Source organism: Aptenodytes patagonicus, chromosome 2 (genome assembly GCF_965638725.1).
Source record: "Aptenodytes patagonicus chromosome 2, bAptPat1.pri.cur, whole genome shotgun sequence".
Lineage (NCBI taxonomy): Eukaryota > Metazoa > Chordata > Aves > Sphenisciformes > Spheniscidae > Aptenodytes > Aptenodytes patagonicus.
Genome location: NC_134950.1, coordinates 47,461,238 through 47,488,061, shown reverse-complemented (window position 1 = coordinate 47,488,061; position 26,824 = coordinate 47,461,238). Strand labels below are relative to the sequence as shown.

The window sequence follows — 26,824 nt, the reverse complement described above, 5'->3', positions numbered from 1 at the left end:
GGCCAGATATTTGGTGTTAACAGGAAAAAAAGCCACATTTAGTAAAACTCCCCACCACTTTCCTTAAAATGACAGATTTCTCCAATTTCACATGTAATGTATTTTACTGATTGGAATGGTTTAGCAGGGTACAGTTGTTCCTCATCAGAGAGAAGTCATTTTGGTGCCTTTGGTTTGTTTAACCATGGAGCTTGCTTTTCCATGCAAGATCTCTGCTCAGGCAAGCCAAAATCTTCCCAACTGAAGGGAAGGCTCTTCCCTTATCTCATGGGGCATGGCTGTTTCCCCATCAAAACTGGTTCCTGCAGAGTCTTCCTCCTAACTTTGTTACTCTATTCTATGAAAAATTGTGCATGTGAGTCTGGCCCTTGATTTTTTTTTAACATTTTTTTTTATACCGGCCAAAAAAGGGATAACTTATTTCTGGGAAGACTCTTCTTATTAAATCATCTTACTTCTGCTGAGAGCCTCTGCTGTAAGAGAGGTAGGACAATCTGAAATAATTTTTTGCTGTTAAGGAGTCTGAAGAGCCAGAGAGCTGTGGTAAACTTTTCAACTGTGGGGTGGGTTTTTTTTTTTCAGTGGCTGGTAAGAAGGGGTGATCAATGTTTTGAAAACTATGAAAGGAGCAGGCCCCAAAAGCTTACTTATTTCCAAAGATGTTTCTAAATTATTTCAAATATTTTCTGTGAGATAACTTGGCTAAGTAGAGGCATGGGAAAATGAACTGCCTATAAAGTTTTACTTAAAATCTTTCACTGGAGGCCATATGGCATGTAGAAAGTGCTCACCCACCCTGTTCTCAGCAGTTACGACTGTAATTCCTCTTACATCTCTTCCTCTGTACTGTCCGAGGCAACTAGGACCTGGGAACCAAATCTCACTACACAAGAATGATGAAGCTTTGGTGTCTATGACAAAGAACTATTTTTGATTTGCAGGAGTAATTGTGGTATAGTGTCCAGACACTACTTGCAAAAGTTTAATTGTTAAAGGTGGTATTGAGGATGTCTCTAGTATACGCTGGTTGGAATTTACAGCTGAAGACACTGTAAATTCTCTAGAAGGTCACTTCTGTCTAATGCAGTTGCTGAAAGATACCTCTGGCTCTCACTGTGCTATGGGGGCTCACATAAATGGTATCTTTGTTCCACATATGTTTTATGGAGGTGACTTCCTTTGTAGGACGATTGAAAAAAGAGTGGTGAGAGACTACACGGACTCAAAAAGACTTTTGGCTTATTGAACTCTTAAAAGAGAGGCTCCAAATCCTTGAATCCTTAAGACTCTAGAAGAGGCTTTCAGTATGTCTGCCTTGTTGATTTGGCTAGTGTTAAAAAAAAACCTCTCTGGATGGGTACAATAGATCAGAGCATTGAAATGTGAGCAACTAGTGTGCAAGAAAATCCAGCATCCAGTGCAGTTTACTAAATCACTGCATTGCCTGTCTACTCAGCTTGTATTTTTTTCAAATAAATGTGGAAGGTCTTTTCTCTATATTTTTGTGTTGGCAGATGCAACTGTCCCTTGATAACTGTGTGTTAGAAATTATCATTTGTGTTACAGTACAGATCTTCCGTTTTCCTTTCATTTTAGGTGTGTACCTCAAATATGCTGTTGACTTGACATGGAAATTGTGGGTCGGGAGAAACACTGATTCCTTTCCGAGGGAAAGACCCCAGAACTTCTAGCAGAGTGTAATTACTTGGCAAGTTTTATAGGGACTTAAAATTATTGCTGCCTACTTTGGTCTTTGCTTGTTCTATCACATAGGAAAAGAAGCTGTGTTTATGATTTGATTCCAGAAAAGTAGCCCACATTTAACAAAAAGAATAATGCCAGCAGTCATGGTAATGGTGGGTCATCCAAGGTGAAAGTTTATAAATCTAGTTGTTGAGTCAGAGCTTGAGTAGGGCTGATCTGTAAAGCTAAAATTACTCTTTCTGATCCCTTGTTATGTCACAAAGTCAACAGCTTCTCTTCTGTGCTGGAGAGGAGGTGGGCCTCTGTAGAGGACACTTGCACTTGTGTGGCCAACATTCTTCAATCACGTCTTTCATATGTACCCATGCTATTTTGTATGCTAAAGGAGCACTTGGTAGTGACTGTCAGCGTTCAGTGTTGCTTATTATTTTGCAAGTTGTAAACTAGCTAATAATAGCTGATGGGTTTGCAGTGTTGACAAATTAAATGCCAGCATGCTTAGGGGTCCTTTTTAATTCTTTAGCAAGCACCCCATGGAGTGGAAATGGACAGCTGAGTGTTGCAGAAGTCAGTTACTTCACCAGTTAACTTGGAAATATGAGAGGAGTTCTGTCCTTGCTTTGAAAAGAGAGAAGCAAGGAAATTGCCCATTCCTGAGATGGGGATATATATTTGTATAACCTATAGTGTTTTGAAATACATGGAGTCCTGAGTATTGTGTATATGAGGAGACAACTCAATAATAAGATGCTTAAGTGTTCACTGTTCTTAAATTCAAATGAAGTCTAGAAAGGAGTAAACTTGGATGAATGTGGGGTTATTTTTGGTAAGTGCCCCGCTGAATGAAAACCTTAATAAATAAACACAGAGATCTCCAGCACTTGAGAAAGATTGAAAATTACTTTTCAAAACACAGCCTACTCACTAATGCTTGCTTTTTTTTTTCTCCCCCCCCCCCCCCCCATTAGCCTCATTGGAGTTGGAAACTAGGGACCAGCAGGTTGAGAGTCACAGATCAGGCTCAGTGTTACCTTTTGGTGATACTCGTCAGTCTTGCTGTTGAAGTTTGTGGAAAGGGGCAACCACCAGAAACTGAGCTTTTGTACTAGATGCTGAGCTTTCTTATGGTCATCAAAGCTGTCTTTCATTGTTGGACATGGACAGTAATGGCAATGTGTTGTTTTAAATACAGTGTTTCAACAAGCTCAGATTTAGTACAGAAATAGGACATGGATTTCTGCTTGTTAAATCTGTCTGCCTTCAGGGATTTAAAGGAACAAAATAGCTGTACTGAAAGTTTCATGATTAAAAACAAAAAGGTTGTGGGCAGTGGAGATTGTATCTGAGCAGTTTGGCTTCACTGAACAGCCTTTGCATTAACAATTTGCCAAATGTGTCCAATTTGCTCATATTAAAACATTTTGGGGGCAAGTTTGAAGTGCTGGTCAGTAAAGTATGCATCTCAAATTACAGTTTTGTTATTTAAATACAGTTTGTCAGTTCCCTTGATTACAGAAATTGTACATTAGTAATCAAAATATATTTGCCAATTTTATATATATATACATATACACACACACCCCAGATGTTGGGTTCGTCACGGAGGACAATTAAATGCATTGGGCTAGATTTGTGCAAAAGAGGGAACTGAATATCTTTTTCTAAACTTCTTGAAGCGGCTAGATGCGTAAATAAATACAGACTGCAGATTAACCAAGACCTGGTACTGTAGAATCCAGTCTCCACCCTTGATGCCAACAAACCTCTCATCTGGCAAAATTAAGCCAAACTGTTTCTGCAGCCTGAAAAGCCAGGAAAGCTAGCGGATTTTTCAGTGGCATAATGTGTGGACAGTGAAAAGTGAGTATTATTCATCTCTACCTTGTATTACCAAAATAAACAAAAAGTTACTTCCATATCATAGAATCTATGCCAAAAAAAAAAGATTGTTAGTCCCAGTAAACCCAGTTAACTACCAAAGACTGAATATAAAAGCTCATTAGGTATTTAACAATCCACAGATGTGAAATTAGGAATAAAATAATAGTAATTTTAATCATTTAGCTTTTTTCAAAACATGGAGTTAGTTCTTATACTGAAGCCGACATCTGCTTAATACCATGCTTTGCTTTGTGTAAGCTCTGTGTAACTCTGTCTTATCTCTCATCTGCACGGCCAGGAGTGACTCTGTATAGTCCACAGTATCTCACAGCACATACACAAGCGTTTTCAATAGCATGGGCACCTGTTGTATGAGAAGGAATTACTGGTTTTCAAATGCCATTGTCATCAAATCTGTTAGAATATGTAACAGAAAGCACCTTTTTCTTTATTTGTTTTACGTGTTTGAGCTAAAAAGGAGGTTGATTCTCCTGGTTTTGGGGTGGTGTTTAAATTTCTTTGTTTCTACCTTTTAAAAGAAACAAACCATAAACTATCAACTCTCTCGCCATAGAAATTCCTTTTGTGCATGGCATGTCCTTGAATTGTATTTTCCAATTTCACAATGTATGAAACAGACATTATAAAAAAAACATTTCCAATGACCAGCTGAGAACCTCTCATAAATGCATTCTTGGTTATATTTTATATTCTGTGACCAAGCAGATGCAAAATGCTTTATGATGTTTTCTGTTTAAACTATTTTTAACTGCATTTGGAATGTGAATGGAAGGATGATGATTAATAAATATCAGTGACTTTTATTAGCACAGAAGGCTGCTAAGGCAAGGCACAGTTTTACTTTTCATGGACCTTTGTGACAACTATTATCCTAATACAGACATGGTTAGCAAATGAGTAGTGAAGTTGTAAGTGTCAGTGAGACCCTCCCTGGTAGGCATATCAGGCCTGAAACAGGAATGGTGTATTACTGTTGTGTGCAATAGCCACGAAACCAGGAACTTGCTTTCCTTCATGCTACAGGGCATTCCTGCCATAGGTGAAACAGCAGTGGGCTTACAGAAGAGTAGGAACTGATTGATTGGACACAACCATAGCCCTGTTCAGGGAAAGGGGGGGAAATGAGGCTGTGAGCCAGTAATAGCTGCTCTCCTGTGCAGGTACCTTAAGCTTTCTAGCATTATTTGAACAAAGTAAATACATTTCTTTGACTGTTGTCTGTGGAGGGAATGGAGTAGGGTTTTAGAACACTCCTGTTGAAGAGTTTTCTTTCAGCAAAACACGTTTTTGAGTTACTAGCTGTGTATTGCTATAGTCCAACCACAGGGTTCAGTTGCAGACTCATGCATGCAAGATTTAAGCAAGCAAACTCAAAATGTGTTTAACTGCTGCATTTCTAAGCCTAGCTGAGCTGGCATCTACCTGACACAGCCAAGCTGAATTACAACTGCATCTGAGAATGGTTCCCTGGCAAGAAGAGAAACTGTGCGGACAGTTTGCTGGAGTTTGTAGAGTTGTCTTGCCCACAAGTGTTGTGGTGCAGTAATGCTTGAGTGCTCAAGTTTCAGGGGAAATGTGGCTGACCAGAGTGTTATCAGCAGAGTAAATTATCCTGTATGAAGTTCTGTGCTTGACTGTGCTGCTCTTGGTACCAAAGCTTCCATTGCACTTCTCTGTATTAGTTGCCCCTGTGTCTTAAAGTCCATGTTGAAAGCAGGATTAAACAAGGTTGTTAAGCTTACCTGGAAGTTCACTGGAGCCCAAGATTTCCTAAATATTTTTGTTTGTTTTCTTCCATAATATAGCAGGTTTTATAGCTTGTTAAGCGTGGGTTCTTTATTTTGGGGGTTTGGGGATTTTTTCCTCCTCTGAAAGAGTCTGAGTTTCTTTCTTCCGTGCCTGAACCACACCAACCGTAGAAGAGATCCAGTAATGTAAGCTGCAAAACTTTTATGGATCATTCTGGGTCAAATGTGGCTCTTGTTTTTCAGAGTATTCATTCTGTGATCTTTACTACTAAGATGTTTAGCCATGCCATCTAATAATTCTTGTGATAGTTATGATTTTGCAAAGTATGTAGTTGTTCATTAGAAATTCAGCTGAGGCCACTAACTACTTTTCATATAACCTGTTGACTTGTCTGCAAGTGAAATTGCTTAGTAATTGCTAACCAAAGAGAGATTTTTACAGCCTATAAAAAGTGCTGCTTAGCCTTTTTAGCTCCTTCTTGGTTTCCACAGGTTCCTCCCAGTTTCACATTTGCATTGTGAGCTTCACCAAGCTATTTGGCTTTTTTTTTAAACCAAAAAAATTCTATTCACGTGCACAAATAATCATAAGGTCGTTGTGTGTTATCTCTGTTGATTCCTAAACCAGTTTAACCCAAGGACACCTTTCACCTTAGTAGAAATCTTTATTGATATACTGGATAGTACTTGTTGTGGAAAAACTTACACTATAAGGAAAGAACGAAGTAGGTTTTTATGCAAATAATTTCTTTGAAGCCAAAGAAGAATGCTCAAATACTCCCATAGTAGTCCAAAGCTCTTTGTAGTAGCCCAAAGACAGCTTCCAAGACATTTGTCTTTTTGTTCTTAAAGTGAGAAATTACGTCTTCTGACTTTGAATCCAGGGGTAGGAATTGCTTTAGTGTTACCTTAAATGTATTTGTGCTAGATGCCACTCCTCTGCTCCTCACCTTGGGAATGCTAAATTAATTTCAGCTTGGAGAGTGTTCAGACCACTGAAACTGCACACTTGACCCAGCTTGTGAAATGAATCATAGGGTCAAGTATGGGTAAAAGAATATTTTTGTGATAGCTCCTTGCCAACAGACAAACAAATCTGTGAGGAAAAAAACCCCAACCTGTTATAACTGGTGGTTACACTGGTTTGTTTTGAATTCGCAGTTGTCTGTAGTATCTATCAGGATACGTGCATAAGTGCAAAGAAAATTTGGGAACCTTTCATTACAATCCTTGTGTTGGAGACAGGACTGAAAACATGAAGATTTTGGACACCCAGATAGTGAAAATGTTTTATTGTGTGTATTGACCCTAAGTGTATGATTTATTGGGAGTATATCCATTGGAAAATCAAAATTAGGAGAACTAATCTGCAAAATGTAATTTTACTCTATGTTTCTGTCTCTAAGGGTCAAAGCATACATATTCCATCTGTTCTATGGCTTGTCACTTGGCAAAACTGAATACTGATACCTGGCAAAATTGAGCATTCATTTATTCTCTGCAGGGGCGGGCTAGCTGAGAGGTTATGTCGACTGCAGAACAGAGAAAGATCTGCCATTAGCTTTTGGAGGCATCAGTGTATTTCAGATGCTAAAATCCCCTCAGGTAAGAAGCATTATACATATACTACTGTGTGAAAGGATATACTTACACGTGTGTGTATATGGCCCACACAGGGGTACAACTGAAGTTTATATTCTTTGTGGTTTTTTGCCTGACTTGGGTTTAATGGTCTTTTGATTGTCTTCTGAGCTAATACTGCATTTCAGCTAAATATGATGGTTTGTAACGTCTCAGTCATCAAAGTGTTTGAATGTAAGGGGTAAAGAACTTGTTTTAAATAGCCTCCATCTAGACTGTTTACAGCTCTTTGATTTTCACCATCACCGGGGGAAATGGTGTTTCCAGCAGGTTGTAGGACAATTCAGGGTTTAATTTATGGGTGTGCAGATGGATTTTTGTTTCTTGTTGTTTCTCTATAACCACCTTTTCCTCTTTCCTTCTTCATTTTTCTTTGGTTTGAAGTCAGCCATATTCATGGATAAGTGCTGAAATTGTGAATGACAGCAAATATGGACAAACAGAACACAACCATGAAATGAGTGTGAAGCACAACTACAATGGGCACTTCACTTAAAAAGAAATGGTGGGAGTTATGCGAATTAGTTACAAGTGACTGATAGTACCACCTTTCAGTAGTATTTCTTGAGAGATAATGGTTTCATAGAGTTTAAGTGTAAAGAAATGGTTAGGGGTTTTTTATCAACTTGTGTGTGTGTGACTGTAGGCTACAAAATTTCAAACATTTATTCTGTATTAAGCCGACAACTTGTTTCTCAGCACATAGTAACTTCCATTTATTTTTCAGAAAGGCCTCTGGTCTTAATTTGAAAACATGCAGATGAGGGCAAGTGCCTTGAGAGTTTGTCCTTAATTCCACTCCCAAATTTTTGAAAGTGCGTTTTCTTCCAAATCTGAGTTTGTCTGGCTTCAGTTCCCCTCTTTTGTTTCTTGTAAAGCCTTTCTCCATTAGATTAAAGAGCTCTTCAGTATGTGGCCTTTTGCCTCTCTGACACTTGCGTAGCAAAATCATGCTGCCTCACAATTTTCATAAACTAAACAGACTGAGCTCTTTAAGGCTCTCTAAAGCATTTTTACCAGTCTTCAAGAGATTTGCATGGCTTTTTACTGCACCTTCTCAAACTTTTCAGCATGGTCTTAAGAACAAGGACAGCTGCTTTCTATGTATTCTTCCAGTTCTAGTGTCATCAAAACCATTGGCCAGGTCCAGTTCACTACTCAGGCTCCTGTTTGTTCAAGGCCTGTAATAAGTGTTTGAGTCTGGTTTGGCTTTGGTCACAGCGTGATTCTGGGACTTCACGTTGAATTGATTGTCCAATATGATTTCATAACTTCTGTAGCTGTTGTTTTCTGAGATCCAGTTTCCCACTCTCCAGCTACCGTTTTTGTTTCTTCTACCTGAACACAGGGAAGTATTTGTGCTGTATCCAGGTCTGCTTCATTTGAGTATGCCTAGCTAACCATGCAGTTCAGATCATTGTGTATGTCAAGCCTGTCCTCTTTTAGTCACAAATTTGCTTGAATTTGTGATATCCAGGCAGTTTCTTATTTTTTTTAACTTGTTTTTATGTCATTGATGAAACCATTTAATAGCATGAGTGTTTACTTTCAAATCCTGCTGGAACTGCTCTTACGCAGTTATGATTCTCCACTGGTAAAAAGCTCTAACTGTAATTCACAAAGTTAGTTCTCTGAAATATTTTTTTTTTTGCATACCAATTAAAGGGTACATTACTGATAGTGAAAATGGTTGTTTTTTCATAAGAAGGTGATATGATTTTAAGTCACACCCAAACTGTTGGCTAAAGCTAGTCTCACAGTTTCTCACTGGAGCTTTAGAGGGCTTACATCCCATGGCCACTTGCATGCTGTGTGTTCAAAATGCCACCCCTGTGGAATGGCACGTTATATTTCTGACCTTAATTCCTTACTTATTTTTCCAGTCACTTTGCCTAGATCTGATGTCAAGCTAGCTGGTATCCAGTTATTGTAGGTCACTTTGTTTGCCCTTCCTGAATACTAGCACAATATCATCATCCTTTCAGTCTTCTGGAATTTCCCCAGTATTTGAAGACTCACTAGAAAGTAACATCAGGGAACCAGAAATGTCTTTAGCCAACTCTTTTCAGAACTGCTATGTTGAAAATTATACAGGCGTGCTGACTTAAAACCAATCAAGCCTTCTACATGTTGTTTATCCTCTACCTGAGTTACTAATGAATAGGAGGTTACTTTATCATTCTTATGTGGTATGAGGACATCCTCTTGCTTTTTCTGAAATATGGAACAGAAATTGATACTGAATAGGTCTGTCTTTTTAATAAAATGAAATTTTTTAGTTTTCTCTATAGTAATAGACCTGCAACATTGCTAATATTCTTTTTGTCCTAGCTTGACATGTCATTACAAAACCTTGTGTTTGGCTGCGCACCACTTTGCTAGACCTTAACTCCTAGGCTGAAATATTCCATGCTAAACATCTGCCTCTGGCTGAATTCCTTTCTTTGATTATTCTTCTTTCTTTCTTTCAGAAAATGAGTCAGAATTCGTTAGCATTTTATGAGAAAAAGGCTATGGAAAAATACCTTGCTCTATTCTAAAGTACATTTGAAAAATTCTGATGAGTGTCTTCAAGATAATTTAGTTTTGGCAGAAGATGAGCCATTTCTGGGATATGTCTTTTGTCATCATGGTGAAAATCTACAAGAACTTGGGCAAGTTAGAATTCTTTAGGACAAACTACTGTTCCATTTACCCTGTGAGCATTTGCTAAAATTTCTGAAAGATGCTCAACATGCCATAATTTAGGAATACACTTCAACTTCACAGCCTAAATTTCACTTCCAATTCCCAATCTTTATTCCAAAGCATGAGGATGACAAAATAATCATTAAAATAGCTGTGATAATATTTTGAGGATATTTTTTCATCTAGGGCAAAATTTGTTTTTGATAGTTCGGTTCTTAGAATGGCCATACTGTTTCATGTCACCAAAATAAAATTGGTGTTTGGTTTGGGAAATGTCAGTCAGAATGGTTGAAATTTTAGTAATGTAACTAGATAACCTGCTAATAGCTTCTAGTCTGGAAATGTGAAGTGTCAGCACAGCAATTGCATACCACTTTTAGCTTTCATCTTTTTAGGTTCGTACTAAGGGTGTCTCACTAATCTGAGATTCTTCTTGGATTTTGTTTCCCCTCTGTTTTGTCCAGTAATATTTCTAAACCACACTGTTTCCAGGCCTGTTTCTGACTTTAGCAACAGAAGTAGAGGAAAGAACTTCTCAAGTGACAAACTCAAACGAGTTATCAAAGGAGCCTGAAGATTAACGCAGAGGATTGAAGTAACTTAGTTGCTGGGAGAGCTGTCACTCTGTCTATGGATAACCCATAGACATGCAGACCACAAGTTCATTGCTAAAGGCAAAGGGGAGCAATTTCAAATGAGATCAGTTTGAAGTCCTCCTTCCATTTGAGATTTAAGGAAAAACATTTCCAAAAGTGTGGGCTGTTCCCCCCATTAGGCATTTCATGTTACAGAATTCTATGCCTTTGTTTTGCTGTTGTTTACTTTTCTGTTGTGTCAATGTCCATGTTATCCAAAAACCCCTTGTTTTGGGTTTATTTTTTAAAAATTCCTTTCTGTTTGCTCCCCTGATCCCTTTCTGTAAGTAACCATTGTGGTTTGGCTGCCTCTTGGTCACTGGGATGAATCACTACCCCAAAAAAGAGCGCCTCCTTTCAACACGGACTTTCTGGTTTTTATACAGTGCATGGGGGTCTCACTTTTGGCTGACTCACTCCGCAGGGTAGAAGAAACCTCTGTGCTTTTTCTATTTTGACAATTTTGGGTCAAAATTGCATTTGGCAGCCTGTCCCTGTGTTGGGATAGGCACTCGCTAAGGATGTGTGTTTTTGCAAGGTGATTGGCAATTCCACTTCTGTAATCAAGCTAACCATATCAGACAGAGGCCTGAAAGGAGAGAAGACCAAAGCTACATGAGAGAAACCCATGCTACACAGTGTTGGTTGGATGCTTGCTGTGGTTTAGTTCTAACGGAGATGGCTGTCAGGCTCTTCGCCACAAATCCAGAATTTTTTTCTTCACAAGATGTAAAAGGGAGGCTAAGAGGTGTGCGGTCCCCATAACAGCAAGTCTCCGATCAGTCAAGCTGATGGTTTGAGAGTACTATGTGCAAGGGCTTTTAGACCATTTGCAAGCTTTTTTCTGTATGCAGTGCTGCAACTTCCCCGTGAAGTTTCCTGTTTGGGCAAAGAGGAGATCTGGACAGTTGAGAGAGAGAGAAAAAAAAAAACCCAACAAAAAACCAAACCTTTTTCCTGTCAACATCTGCTGGTTATATGGGGATTGCATGATGCAGAAGAAAAAATAGTGCTTTTCTGAGTTACATTCAGACAACTTTCCTGTCTATAGGAGAGGAGACTAATGATATTTGAAGCAAACTCATGTAGATTCCTTCTGTAACTTCTGAAATTTTACTTTCTATACATTTTATTTTCTATTGATTTTCTTTTCCTTGCAGTTATCATCAAAGCAGTTCTTTACCTAAAATGCAGAAACATGTTATTCTCTAGCATTTATAATCTGATACAAGATAGTTGGTATTTGTTGGCCTGAGATTAAGATTTGGGATTGGATTACAATTGAATTTGAGTAATAAACTGATAATAAACCCAAACCATTGATGTTTCCTTCCAAACTGCTCCTTCCTGTCAGGGGGAAGTGACCTTCAAGGGGCAACAATTCTTCAGTTTGCTGAGGCAATTGGAACACACACATGAGGGGAGGAGGGTGAAGCCCTGGAGATGAGGACAGGGTTTCACACGTAACACCACATTTTCAGGAAGGTTGAAAGGCTTACAGAAGAGGACATAAACAATCACTCCCTGCCTTCCAGTTTCAGTGACTAGTTAAGGTGATGGGAAGAAAGGATTTTAGCAGCTTGAATGTCATGAGACTTGCACAAAAATTTATTTCTGTGCATGAAGAAAACAAGGGTAGTCCTTAACAGGGTTTCCTTTTACCATGCAAAATTCTGCTAAAAACACGAAGGTCTGAGCTTTGCCAGTTGTTGCTTATTTTCTTAGTTCTTGATAGTTTGTTTTATTACTTAGGAGTTAATACTATAAATTAGAGACGTGGCAAGTGGCCAAATTCATGTTTGTCTTTTTTTTTTTTTTTTTTTGCTAGCCAACTGTCTGAACTTGTTACAGCATTGGGAAGGAAAAAATCAAATGTAAACTTGTCTTTTTCAAACAAGAATTCTTTGTATTGTTTTTGTTTTCTTATGAGAAACAATAATGGCATGCACAGTCACTTTGAGTAGCTTGCATATGTTCTTATAAAGAATGTGTAATGTTTAAAGCACAGCCATATTCAGCAGCCTTTTTAAAATGAATATAGATGTGGCAAGAAGCCATCATGCCTGCAAGACTTGGTGTGTTTTTGAGAAAAATCTTTTTGAATGGCTTCAGAAGTTACCAGCCCAGGAAGCATAACAACGTGTATAGATCAGAATAGCAACCAGATGTTTTTGTACAGGCTGTAAAAAAGTTGGAATCTCCACCTGGTTTTCAATGCCGATGTTGGATTGCAAGGGTCTGCTTGGTATCTACCTGCTTGCCGAGTTTATGCCTGCACCTGCAACCTTTTACATGAGGGAGGAGGAAGAACAGTAATGGGATGCCAAGCAAAAGAATGTTTTTCTTGTGATTTATGCCTGTGATTTGACATTTTATACTTTTTACACTTGAGAATGAAAGTAAAACTTTGTGGCCTGAACCAGAAAATGTAGGCTTGGCTATTCTTCCACTGCAGACAGTAAGTGCTGTCCCAGGAGGGAGTCTAGCAACTGCAGTTTTGGAACCCACATTAGACAATTAAAAGTTAAATGATGTTGGGATGAAATAATGCCTTTGAAAAAAATAACCGAGGGAGACAAATTTGGAAGTGTGTTGCTAGTTTGCTTTATTAAACAAGGCATAAAATGGGGTTTTCTTTGTTTACTTCATACTTCCATAATGCGTATCTGATCCATCCATGAGAACCAAACGCAGAAATTGACTTTCATTCTTAGTGCAGTAAGCACTATTCCCAACATTAATTGCCCAAGATTCTTTGTACTTTCAGTGGGAAACATTATTTTATAAAAGCTTTTAGCTAGGTTCAGTAGAATTTTTACTTGAGTGTAACACCTGTATTTCTTGTAGTTCATATTTCTAACAAATTTGCCAGTTAAGTAAAATTATAATTTAACTTTTCAGCTATGCTTTAGAAATGTCAAGTATGTCAGGTACAGTACAGATTTGCTTCTAAACTGCAGTTCATATATATGATTTGTTTGATATCTCTTTGAGCAAAAGTAACAGTAATTTGTTTTTCTTAAAAGCATCTGTCCTTCTCCCATATCATTCAGATATCATTAAGATTAAGAATTGTGCATTGTGACTGTTTAGCTGGTAAGAACAAATACAGGTTGTCCTGACTGCCTTTGCACAAAACAAATATTTGTTAGCAGTTTTTCAAAGATTAAGACGACTTCAAGCAATCTCATCTTCCTCCCAATCCCTTGGGTTTTCTTATGAGTTTCTCTTGTTTTTTCAGAAAGCTCTACTTGCATGAGTATCATTTTTTTTTATTGATTTAAAAGGAAGGTGTTGAAGTACTCTTCCTTTTGCCCTTGCCCTGCTTGCTTGGTTTCTTTCATCCATGTGACTTATGGGGTAAGTCTTGTGGCTGAGGAGTTTCTCTGTTATTTTGTCATTCTTGCTTTGTATGATAGTCCACATGTATATTTACTGGTAGGTGTGTGTGTTCTTTATTAGTAGAGACTTTTTACTACCACAATAATAATAATTTCCACTCTGCTCTTCTTCATGCTTGCATATGAGTTTGTTGGGGTTTTTTTTCCCGGAATGCTCAGTAGAGCAGAGCTGTACACTGCTTGGCATTTTACTAAACTCCATTTTTTTTCTGTGTTTGTAAGATCTGTTCTGTGTGCTTGTAGTTCGCTGTTTTCTGCATTGGTACTGTGGCCTTCATCAAAATTTATTTCTACCTTGTGTCATGTATGATTGTTACATTCAGTTGCATTCAGATGGGCATATCGTCCTTCAGCCCTGTGGGTGAGATGCATTCCCTCAACATGGCAAGGTTTTAAAATTCTCATGGAAGAATGGAAAATTGAAAAATTCAGGAGTACCCACTGTCATAGAGCCAGCCTGCCTTTGGTTTGCTCTTGCTGATGTCGTGGTGGTGGTGTTACTGTTGTTACTTCTGCTGAGCTGATCTGCATGGAGGTGCACTGGCTATCCCAGCTAACACATCCAAATCACGCAGAACGTGGTAGATTACCCTCTGCCCCGGCTTCTTTTTCAGGACCTGGGACGTGTCGCATACCCCAGTTTGTTGTCCTGAAGCACTTTTCCTCACCTTGTAGGTCTCGTAGGGACCGCTTTGCTGCGGGAGTTCTATCAACTGATTCTAAAGAGAGTTTGTTCCCTTTGAGAGCTTTCTGTTCAAGGCTACAGGTGCTCTTTTAGAACGCTTGAACAGTAACATTTTAGCAAAATTCACCTGAGTGAGGTGAAACTGCGTGTAGTCTTACTGATGTCGGCATCTGATGCATTTTCATACATCAACTCCCATGGATCCTCTCCCTGCAGTGTGTTCAGCTTCCTGTCACTGTGTAGCAAGAGAAACATAAAATAAGCAGTCCCCAAGAGATCATCATTTCTATATTTTTCTCCTCATTTGTCTTCCTTATTGGTAGTTATGGAGTTATTAAAACAAACTTTAGAGTTGTATTTCAGGCACTGAAGCCAGAATGTCTGAACATTTTTTTTTTTTTTTTAAATTGTGCTCCTCGATGTTTTTCCTTTCCTTCTCTCCAAACTGCTTTTTGGTTGTTAAGAGTCAAAGCAGACTGGCTTTCTTCCTAGCCTCCCTCCTAGGCTGCCCTTGGCATGGCCAGTGCATCATCTGTGACCATGTACATTTGGTGTCGATGTGGGGGTCTGCTGTGAAGCCACTTTGTAAGGTCTGAAGACTAAGGGCCTTTACTCTGCCAGAGACTGTAGAGTCATGCTGAAGTTTTCAAAAGGCTCCAGATCTCAGAGTCCGTGATCTCCAAAGGAATGGGGAACATTTTTTTTCTTTTTTTTTTTTTTTTCTTTTTCTTTTAACCCTCCCGGAATTCAGAGTAATGCAAAACATCTGCAAAGTACTGCGTCAAAACATGTTTTGATGTCATGGTATATGACATGGTATATGACTGAAGGGCAGCATCACTCTGTGTACTGAAATAATAAACAGCAATGAAAGGAACTAACCAGGGAAACTGATGCATTCAGCATGAAATTTGTTTGCTCATCTCCCATGCGCTTGAAATATCTTTGTGGATTAACTGAGCTACTTCATGTCCGGGTTGCAAATTGGAGTGAGAGACCGACATCCCAGAGGTCACCTGGAATTAAATAATTAACTATGGACATAAGAGCAGATCTGCTAGGTGGTCAAACCAAAAGTTCCTCTAGCTTAGGATCCTATTTCTGGCAGTGACAAGAGCTACCAAAATGCCTAGGAACAATTTTAACAGGGCTAACACTTAATGATACTTCCCCAAAGTATTCTCTCAACAATCTCCCGAAGATCTCTGACTCTGGGACTTTCTGAACCAGAACTAGAGTCTGGGTTCTTAGTAGTTCTAAATAATTTTTTTTCTTCTATCAAGAAGTTAGTGGTTGTTTTTCTGAACCCATGCATACAATATAGACCTATTTTGATCACACAGTTGTGAAGCATCAGGCTTTTTTGGAAATTATGCCCAAGGTCTTTGCTAGGTTTGTTCCATTACTACTGTTGCCAAAAAGACCTTTCCCTGTGATTTCAAAGGTTCTGCTAACTGTAGCATTGAGAAGTTGTCCCATTTGCCTAGGTTTGGATCAGGATTTCTTCATCTATATCTGAGGAGCCTGAAGATGTGGCTCCTGTGTATGCTGGTGGGGTGGTGCTGAATCTGCCTGTCCAGCCCCCTCATGGCAGGGATGCTGGATGGCTTTTGTCAGAGGTTCTTGTTTCTTGGCTGGGAGGTGAGGGAGGTTCTTGTCAATCGTAGAGAGGCTTCACCAGAGATACTTCCCTGCTTAAATGGCTTGTTCCTCCCACCAGTCAGTCTCTCTTGCTGGTTTCACTCATTCTGGACAACTTGTGAGGTCTGGAGGAATTAATTTGTTTGATCATGGTCCATCTAGCAATGATTTCTGTCTGTTGCCTTCCCCTTGTCCCCCCTTTCCATCACTTGTTCCTTCGTTTCCTTCCTTTCCCTAGTATCTGCTCGTGTGCTTTGGTGGCTTTGCAATTAGCTGGATTAGCTCGTTGATTTTGTTAAAAACTAACCCTGAAGAAAGAAAATCATGAGTGCTCTAGACAGCAGAATGGGAAATGGAGGAATATGCAGTGTAGGAATGGGCAGGATTGCAGCACAGTTATTACTTGCACCTTTTTTAATACATATTATTGCAAGGTATTCTTCCTTGTTTAAGATTACTAGGTATTGCAGCAATTTCTTGGGCTGTAATTCTGCTTTGCAAGTGAAATTAAGTGAATGAGGACTTCAGCAAGCGAGAAATTCTGTGAATTATCCAAGGGTGAAAGAGAACATTGCAAAACCTTAAAGTAAGCTTTTCACACGGATGAACAAACAAGTAAACTTCTCTGGAAACTGTAGAAATTGCAGTGATCCAGCCCATCTCATCACCCACAAATTCTTCCTTCAATGTGCAGTCACATATGTTTGATTTTTTTTTGATTGACATAACAATACAAGAGCCAAATGAATTAAAAACGAAGCTACGTTCTGAACTTTGGTGTCTCATCACGTGCCAGGATTCTAAAGTGTTTTGCCATGTTGTTCGAGAGAGCATTCTATCATCAGCAGTAATAATAATTTCTGAGTAATTAAATTAAACTATCTCTGTGCATCTAAATAAACAAATAGATTGTGGTTCTGTAGAATGTGCGTGTGTGCCAAGTGTGAGACTTGGCTAGTTGTTGAAATTGTGCTGCTTTTAACGTAGAAGCGTTTGGCTTCATTTAGTATCAGCTCCCAGTGTTTGCACCAACTTTTAAGACTGCCTTGCAAGAGACTCTGGTACCTTGGTAGGGTTTTTTCCTCCAGTGTCTTTTAGAAGCTTTCATATAGGTATTGTTCTTGATTTACCTAGTATTTTTATAGTCAGAGGTATTTAAAAGAAAAGTGTTATTAGGTTGTCATTCATTGTCTTCAACCTGCTTTATCAGCTGAGTAACACATACGCTGCTGACCAGTAAGAATTGTGATAAAATTCTGCACGTAAGAAATGCGTAGTTTGGAAGTGATGAACAGTCTCTCTCACAAGCTGTCTTAATACTTTTTCTTTTTTTTAAATAAACTGTCGGTGTGTTTCAAAATTGAAGTTGATTTTTTTTGTGACTTGGTTTTTAAAGTGGATGAAAATGCAAATTGTGCAGTATGTCTGGAGGGGAGAGGTAAATGCTCAGTTAGTTTGAAGGCTGAGAATTTTTGTGGTTGGGAGAATTTGTTTATGCGTACCAGATGACTTGGGGTTGACAGAGGACCACAACTGCAGCTAGTCAGGCAAAACAGAATTCAAGTGTGAATATTCTAAGTCCTTGCCTTTAGGCATAGCAAACTAGTCCGTGCTCACACTTAGCAGAAGTTTGCACATAAGCAGACCTTAACACAGTGCAATGAGTATTTGGAGTGGCACTGCGATGTTACAGCTTTCCCTGAGAAGGTGACAGCGGTGAGGAGTAACAGCGGTGGCAATCATCTCTCTTCATCAACCAATCTCAAAGGACTTGGCAGAAAGGATCTGTTCTCCTACTCCTGCTTCTCGGATCTGGAAAAGGAGGTCGAGCTGTAATGGCTTGGGCAGAAATGGCTTATGTACATCACATGGGGGACTTTCTGGTGGAACCCTTTATCCTGCTGGAAAATACCAGTTCATGGGAAACAGAACACTTTGCAGAAGCATGTTGCATGTGATGAAAATTTGGTTCACATAAAAGTGGCTTTGAGAACATTTCAGTTTTATATTTCAAAATTACTTTATTTCAGTTTCAGTATAAAATGTAATAAAGACTGGGGAATACAAAACAGGAACAAAATATTTTCCTTTTTTTGTAGAATTTAACTTTATTTAATAAACCTGAAGGGTTTTAGGGCCCAGTTTCTTTGGTTTGGGTTTCTTGAGGGTTGGGTTAATTTTTTTTGAAGTTTCTCATAAACTGAAACTAAAATATTTTGATTTATTTTCCAAAGGAAAGGCATTCACAATTGTGAAATGGGCCTTAAAATAAACAAACAAATAACTAGTACAGCTCTGCCGTTAAATTCCAGTATCACGTTCACAGTTCCTCCCCTGCTTCTTCTTTGCTGTGGGAAGACAATAATTTATATCAGGTGTTTTTCTTGGGATGCTGTGTTTTTTCCCAACGCAACTTGTGAATCAAAATGGGTAGAATTGGGGCTCTGCCGCCCCTGTCCTCTGGCACCCTATCTTTCCCCACTAACTGCTCGTAGCATTTGGCAGGTCGATAACAACAATTCTCCCCTCGGTGACCAGAGTGCAAATCTGAGTGGGGCTAGGTGAGAAAGAGAAGAAATCTTACATAATCTTACAGTACGGACCCAGGTCTGTCTGAGTAGCTGTTGCCCTGTGCAGACTGCAAAGGGAGCTAGAAGTAATTTCATTTCAGTGCAAAGTTGTTTCTTGTTCAGCGTAGACAAAAGTGCTTAGAATCGAACTGTGGGGATGCTGGTATCTGTTCATATTGCTTTAAAACAAGAGCCTTCTGTATCCTGACTGCTTACTGATAAAATGGATGATCAGTTTTGCAATAATTATTTTTAGGCAGTGCATCTGTCTTGCTCCCTATTTCTCCACATTCATCTCTAAATGTGAATCATCAGCTTTTAGATGCTTTGTACCTAACAGGTACTCTTCTAACTTGGTCCCTGACAACTGTTGCTTTGAGAAAGGTCAAGGACGGCAAACACAGCTTCACTTTTAACACAGTGTGATTATTCTGTTTTTAAATAAATTTATTTTGTGCAGTATCTAATAAAAAAGACTGAACAAAGTGCATGAGTTGCAAGATTAAAAAGTTCAAACGTGATGGGAGAGGGCTTCTTGTAAGGAGTTTGTGATTTAATAGGTGTTTGGAGGAAGTGCAGGTAGGCTTTTGTCTCCACAGTTAATAGTATCTATAAAGAAAAGAAAAATGACCAGAAAACCTTAACCTTAAGTCTTTTGGTGGTGCAATGTATTCTACTTGTGGATTTTTTGCGGTCAGACAGATCTGCAGAGAGCAGAGTTGCATCTGCATGGCACATCTTCAGAGTGCCAGAATTTCTTTCTCTTCATCCAGACTTCGCATTTCTATTTTTAATTTTAATTTACTTTCCAGATAAATCTGGTGTCTTAATTGTGAAGATCTTAGAAATGTTTGAGGAGTGTACAATACAAGTTGCCATCTGCCAGCAGCTGGAACAGTCTTCTGCTATGCTTTCATCCGAGGATGCTGTCATCAGTGCAGGAGAACCAATACTCAAAGTCCTCTTTGCAAGAGAGACAGCAGCTCACCTGAAGAGCAGGCCACAGGATGTCATCCACATCTACCCTCCATGGTGAGTAGGGAGAGTTGGCCACGCTTGCTGTAGCACTGCAGAACAAAGTGGGGTTGGTAGAATGCTGTCTGCATTGTTGTAGGAAAGACCTTGGGGGGTAGGGGGGGGAGCAGGGCTCTCTTGTGGTCATCTGTCTCTGGCAGCTGGAGAGACTTTGACAGATATCTTAATGATAGCTCAGATAACAACTAAATGTGTATCAATGCCTCTAGTGTTGCTCAGGGCTTCAGTTTTGTTTTCACTTAATATTTTCATGTTTAGAGCGATAGAAAGGCCTGAGCAATGTCTTATCAATGATAAGGCCAATAAAGTGCATACTTTCTGGTAGCAAAGCAGTTCAGGAATGCTCATCTGTTTCTGTGAGTATGGGTATAATGTTTCAGTGGAAAAGTCTGTATTAACTGTATAGCATTCAGCAAGAACAACATGCAGCTAAAAAAATGGGGGGAAAAAAACAAGAAATGAGAGATTCACACTATTCTTAAGGAATCGGTAGACACCTTTTTGGTAGTTCCACATTGCTGCTGCTGTCACTGTTTTCAGTTCCCCAAATCCCTCTTCAGTGCAACCCTTTCTGGAATTCTTCAAAGTGTTTGGTCTACATTTGTGATTTTTTTCTGAATTGGATTTTTCTCCTGATTTTAAGGAGTAGCAAAAAGTGATGAGATTTCTAGTAAAGCAGCTGGTTGTTGGTGGCTGTAGGTTGGAAGGTCTACTCTTCATAAAAATTCAAGAGAACTTTGAAGTGGGAATACTCTTTTCACTCTTCTCCACCCAAGTTATAAAAGAGGAAATATTTTTTTTCTTATGTATTTCAGCATTCATTACCTGAGTTTTAGCCTCCAGCTGCAGTAGAATCCTGCCTCTAGTGTTTGACCATATCCTTTCGCAAAATACTTTTTCCTGTTTTGCAAAGGTCCATATCTGGTTTTTATCTTTATTGATAGCTGCAGATCTTTTTTGGGTTCCCCAGTTTGTAACCTTTCCCTTCTAAAATGTTGTTTAACTCTTTCTGGAGGCGATTCAAAAATTAAGGGAAGATACTTAATCTGTGTTTTATTATGGCTACAGATACTACTATTGATAGTTTAGATGTAAATAGATCGGTAGCTGAGGGAAATACAGTTGAATATTAATTAAGTCCTAGTCTGATATGACATAAGTCACTGCTTTTTTTTTTTTTTCTTCTACCCCTAAGGTACTAATGTTTGTTCTTGTTTACCTTCTCCTTCAGCAAGCTTCTTTTCATGCTTTACATTTGCTTTGTTTCCCCCTGTTTTCTTCTTGTTTCTCTCTCCTACAAACGTCCATCTTAGTTCCGTTTTTCTCTTCAGGTTTCCTCTGCTGTTTTTAAACCACGAGGCATTGCATTTATGCTGCTGTATCTTTCTGTATAGACCTTAACCTACACAAAGATTTTTGTACCAGCAAAACTGTTTTAGTTAGGGTATGATTCATCTTCTTTTTTTTTTCCCCTCCTTTTTTCTTTTCCTGAACGGTTACTGTCAGTATGCTTAGCATGCGTAAGTCCCAGACTGCTCCAGCTTGTTCCATGTCTGCTCTGGGAAGATGTAACTCTGCACTGATAACGATCCTTTCCAGACTACAAGCGGCTGTAACTGTACTAGTATGGTCTTCTCATTTGTTTAAATTCTAAGATGTTCTGGACATAAAACTCATTCCTATATATATGTGTAAACTGAGATTTCTTGAGAAAACTTCATAGGTGTCTGTCTTCCCAGAAATATCACTTTTTATTTGCTTTTGGCTTTTATTTTAGTAGGATGCACTTCTCATGTAAGCAAAAGGTTATTTCATAAAACCAGAATGTTTGGGCAGGGGATATATCTGCGTTGTCAGAGTTGCTCTCCTTACCTATGTGGCTCTCAAGGCACTTTATAAGGACATTAGTCAATAGTGGCAAAACTGCATTATATCTCCTCTCTAGTCCTGTTTTCTATCGTTTTGGAATTATGTTAATGTCAGTCGTCTCTTTGTTTACTCAACCAGAAGTCAAAAGAAGTTGGGCTGGTTACTGTTAAACTAAACCTACCGGAGGCGGGGAGGGGGGAGGATGAGGGATGGTTTTGTTTTAGATTATTATTTGGCACTTTCAGTTTACATTAATTGGAAATTGGGCTTGTACACTTAATGGAAGTTTCCTCTATCACGTTTCCAAGCTTCTATTCTGTTAAACTCTTACTTGAGAACTCTTGAATGCTGAAATGTAGTTTCTGTTACTCTGCATTGAATTTGTACTTCTGTCATTAAAAACAAATACTGTTTGTGTTAAAATGCTTTCCTGTTGATTCAAATCTAACCCTGACATGGTGAAATAAGCATATTTACCTATCTTATTGATATCACCAGTCAGAAGCAAAAGGGAACAAAAAAATAAGTAGATGCAAGGGGAGACAATCCTTGAATGACCTGCGTGCACTGGGACACACGGCATACTGTGCATCATCATCCTGTATTTTGAGATACTCATATGGTAAGGCGGAATGGGATGAGATGGGGTGATTTTTTAGTGGACTGCTTCTGCTGCTGTAAAGTAACGTCCTGAGAGCAGAATTTCCCGATATCTTTAAAATAACACCCCAGAATTATGTTCTGACTTTGCTTTTTGCTTTCTGACCAGGCAGCTGAGTGAGTAAGTAAGATGCAGACACACAGGCTGCTGGCTTCTGTATGTGACTATTCATGAGCAAAATTTGAATGCATCATCCTGGAGCCTTTGTAAAATTAAGACACTGCTTTTGTAACTGTATTTGTATGTGTTGTGAACTCAGTGCACAGCTTGGTATGCGAAATGTCTCTGGCAGTAGACTTGCATAAATACTTTGGGAAGCTGTGTTTAGAGATGTGTTTGTATTGTTGGTATTTGTTTGCATACAGAATCCCATGATACTTCAGCACTAGAATACAAGCAATTTAATTTAAAAAATAAAATATTGACAGGAGGCTGGTTATAAGAATCTTATCAACTGGACATTGCTCAGGAGAGTGGTCCCACCAACTTTCAGAGGAGCTCTGTGTCACAGTAAGAATTTGCAGGACTGAGCCCTGATTTCTTTATAACTGGATATGGATTTCTTCGGGTCTAGTGTCCTAAGGTACATATTTACAGTCTTGAATGAAAGGGATTTCATGTGAGAATTGTCACTTGCTATAGGGAAAGCAACCCCAATAGGCTGATTAACATTTTCAAACCAGCGTGTCTGGCCTCTGAGCCATCTGATGGGAGCCTGCTCTGATCTTGAGGCTATATAGAAGTATTATTGCAGTGTTGTATCTACATAAAGCCTATTAACTTGGACACATCACATGAAAATGGTTGCGTGTTTTGGGCTGGAGCTAGTTTGTGTGTGGCCAGCTGGGAACACAACAGGCAAAAGAACTCAGCCCTGCCTGCCCCTGCCTGCGTAGGCTTGCCTTTCGTTGTCTTTGCAGTACCTGCGCAATTTCTTGGATTAAGATTTTAAATGAACACCTCATAATTTTTACAAACTGAATCTGAATCATTAAGTGTTTTTAACAGCTGGAAAAGGAAAAGCTTATTACTGAGTGTAATTAAATCGATTACTAAGTCTTTATTCACTTTGCAGAAACACATATCCAGCAAAAAGTGAAGACTTCTTGATACTGCAAAAACGTGATAGAATGGGAACAGAGGCTTCCCAGTTCCACTGGTGGTGGTTTTATGGCTTCAACTTACCTGTTTTTTTGTTTGTTTGTTTAATTGTAAAAATGATAGAAATAATTTACCGTGCATAGCAGAAAGTGGTAAGAGTTGATATTTTTAGAGACTTCAGGATTCATTTTTCGGCTCACAGCAGGGCTTGAGGATAGACAGTTTCCTTCAGATACTCCTGTCTCCTGCTCATAGATATGCCTACTGTTGAATATTCAGGATAAATTAACCTGAAGAAAATGGTGCAGATTAGAATTCTTTTCCTTGCCATTAAATTTAACAACTTTGAAATGTTTTTCATGTATTTCTGAAGTTAAACTACTAGAAGTAAGTTGATATTAATACAGTTGTTGGCAATAGCAATATAAACCACAGATCACATTTGATTTGGACAGGCTCGGAGATCGATCCGTACCTATTGAATGTGATGGTCTGGTATGAAACCTCTAGTTCAGGAGGTTCGCATGCTGCTGGTAACTGGAGGGCTGGGACGGTATGAAAGGGACAGAACCACTTTGTGTTCCGTTCTTACATTGCTTGTAAGCACTGGCCGTTACGCACTGCAGAAGACAGGATCCTTGGCTGGATAGCCGCTATTCCCTATGCAACTTCTCTGTGCTTAAAAAAAAAAAAAAAAAAGAGTTTATTTTAGGAACTCAATATGGTAAGTGTATAAAACACTTAACTCTGTGACATCAACAAGCAACTTCAAAGTTGTTCTTTAGTTTCTCTTAACGTATGAAACCACGGGGAATCATAATTACTCAGCTTTGAAAGTGTTCCAGTGCCTGGTGAAAGTGTTTAATGTGGACTTTTCATTTCTACTTGCATTACACTAGATTCGGTCTCTCCTCAGTGAAAGAGGTTTAGAAGAGTTTGAATTATTTACTGCCAAGAAGAGCTCATACAAAACATTGCTACACATCAGCTGATGTACAGGATGAAACCTTGTATCTCAAGTCCTTTAAGGTGGGCCAGTGATGGAAGTTGCTGTAGAAATATGCAACCAAGCCCTGAACAAGTTTATGTACGGGAAGCAATCTAGCTTTGTGGACTTACGCATTCTTCTACCTTAGAATTATCCTGGATATGCCATAGGCTGTTTTGTTGGCTCAGCAACAAGGACTTACGATAAATGGATATGTTACTGTGATTTTTGCATTGTCTTACTTAATACACTGTCTTACATTGCATGGTCTTACATAATCTTGGTGAGCAATAAGAGTACCAACACAGGGAGCTAACATGAAATATGTGTTTTGAACTAGTGTGACTGGTGTTAAAGAGGGTTTGCCTTCCATTTGATGAAGATAGAGACTTTTTATCACTGTTGCTCTCACCAGTCAAGGGAAGCATTTAAGAACATTGTTACAGAATACCTCCCTATCACAAGAAAGATCATGTGAAGGAAGGATCTTGGGCTTCATATACTAATGAAGTGCAGAAACAACCTACTGCTGCTCTGTAAGAAGGAAAGCATCTGTATCCTTTAAAATTTTCTCGTTCCATAAACGTAAAATACAAATACAAATTAGACATGTATGGAACATCTTTTGCATAAATTCAGTTTCTCTACTTACTCCTCAGAGAGGCAGCTTCTTTGAATGATTGATTGATCAGTTGGACAAAACTGATCTATGTTCACCATCTTCCTTTGATGAAATCTAAGCATTTATAAATATACATATATATACATACACATACAAATATTCAAACGGATGGAAAAGAGGGGGAAAAAAGATCACCAGTCAGATCCCTCCCATCGGAAAGATGTTAGCTCTGCCTTTACATTCTTTCTTTGAAGATGATACAATAGCAGAGTGGGAGAACCCTGATAAGAGGGACGAGGCTCACTCGGAAGATAAAATTCTACAAAACTTCAGAGCTGTAAAGCCAGTGTGGGCACTATTTCTAAAGTACATATGGGAATGGTCTTGGAGCCAAAGATCAGATCATATCATCTGCTTGGAATTGCTTCTCAGAGATCATGCAGTTGTGAAAATTGAAACTCCTTTCAGAAGAAGCTGAAGCAGCTGCAGGTTTCTTGCAAGTGTTTGTATGTTTTTTGTTAGGATATACCTTTCCTAGTGCAATCACTTCAAAAGAGATGAGTTGTCTTTTGAGAATAGTTATATACTATTTGAATATACTTTTTGTGAACTGAAAGTTGTCTCTAACAAGCTTTTAATATAATTTCTTCAGTACTTCTGTTGCTTTATCCATTTTGACAGAGTAGTCCTTAGGATTTTACTCATTTTTCTAGTTTTAAAAGTCTGATTTTTTGTCCATCCCCTCATGTAAAGGGAGAAACTTGTATCTGTAGAGCTGCTCAGGTATATCCTATTTTATGTCCCTAGAACTAAAGAGATTAAGCCATTAGTATTATTTGTGTTTGTTCACCTTGCATGTAGAAAATGGAAATAACACCATTTCTTGGTAGTCAAATCAATAAATAATTATGTTCCTTCATAGGTGGATGACCTAATTGGAAAAATACAGAATTACAAAGCTTTGATTCCAAGAGGAGAGCAAGTTGTTTATGCCATTTCTGTGATTTGTCACAACCACCTGAAGCAACAGATACCTGGTATTTCGGATATGGGCTATGTCTAATAAACGTAGTAACATGATCACACTTTTACAGTGAGATAGACTTGTTTATTTTTATAACTATGGCATAGATAGATGTATTGTATGAATGTCATACATAAAATGTTACTACCCTGAAAAACAAAGATGAAAGAACTGCTCTCTATGAAAGGGGTTTTCCATGGAGAAAAGAATGGAAACACGTTTGGGGAAGATGGGAGCCTCAAGATAGTAAATCCAGGGTTCTGTAGAAGATTCAAACTGGATTTTTAAACATGACTGACTGTCTCTGGGCTAATAGCTGATGGTATCTTGACATGCTGAAAAGGGGGACTTTCCACTGTATTGTAGCAATGAAGTGCTGGGTTTTGTTGATATGTTTGTTTGCTTTCAGCCAAATCGGAGGGGTCAGAAGCAAGTGGTGTTTGCGAAGCAGCAGCTTGGTTTTTAGATCAAGGTTGAAATGCATTGTTGTTGGCACAAAAACCTCCAGCAGGGGTAGAATATGTCTCTGTCCAGATGGATGGCTGCATTGGGTACGTGCAGCCAGTTGCTATGCTCCTGGCTCACGCGAGCAGCGAGGGCTACCCAGGCAGCCTGCACAGAGCTCGCCTAGAAGGAGCACTGTGTGTTGTACTCGGGAGGTAATTCTGTGCTCCGGAGGGAGCCTCCACCAGGATGACTTTCTTCAATATGGGCTGTTTCACTTGTAAGAATAAAGGAAGTGTAGAAAAGAGGCAGTGAATGTAAATAGACTGGTTTATGTTGGGGGGTGGTTTTCTACATTTTTCTTAAATACTAGATACCATCCAACATTGATCCTACTGGAATGATTGTAGTGTCCAGTTAACGGGAAAAACCTTAATCACCTCACTGCGGTGCTTTCGTGTTGAG

The 26,824-nt window shown here is 38.9% G+C and overlaps 1 protein-coding gene across 1 annotated transcript in view; it reads left to right on the top strand.

The window, feature by feature from the left end:
- SPIDR (scaffold protein involved in DNA repair) overlaps positions 1 to 26,824 on the top strand; it is a 206,383-nt gene that overhangs the window by 60,672 nt on the left and 118,887 nt on the right. Inside the window, exons 7-8 of the mRNA XM_076329738.1 lie at positions 6,859 to 6,959; positions 19,428 to 19,647. Of these exons, the coding sequence (XP_076185853.1) occupies positions 6,859 to 6,959; positions 19,428 to 19,647 (321 nt within the window). The remainder of the gene's footprint in view (positions 1 to 6,858; positions 6,960 to 19,427; positions 19,648 to 26,824) is intronic.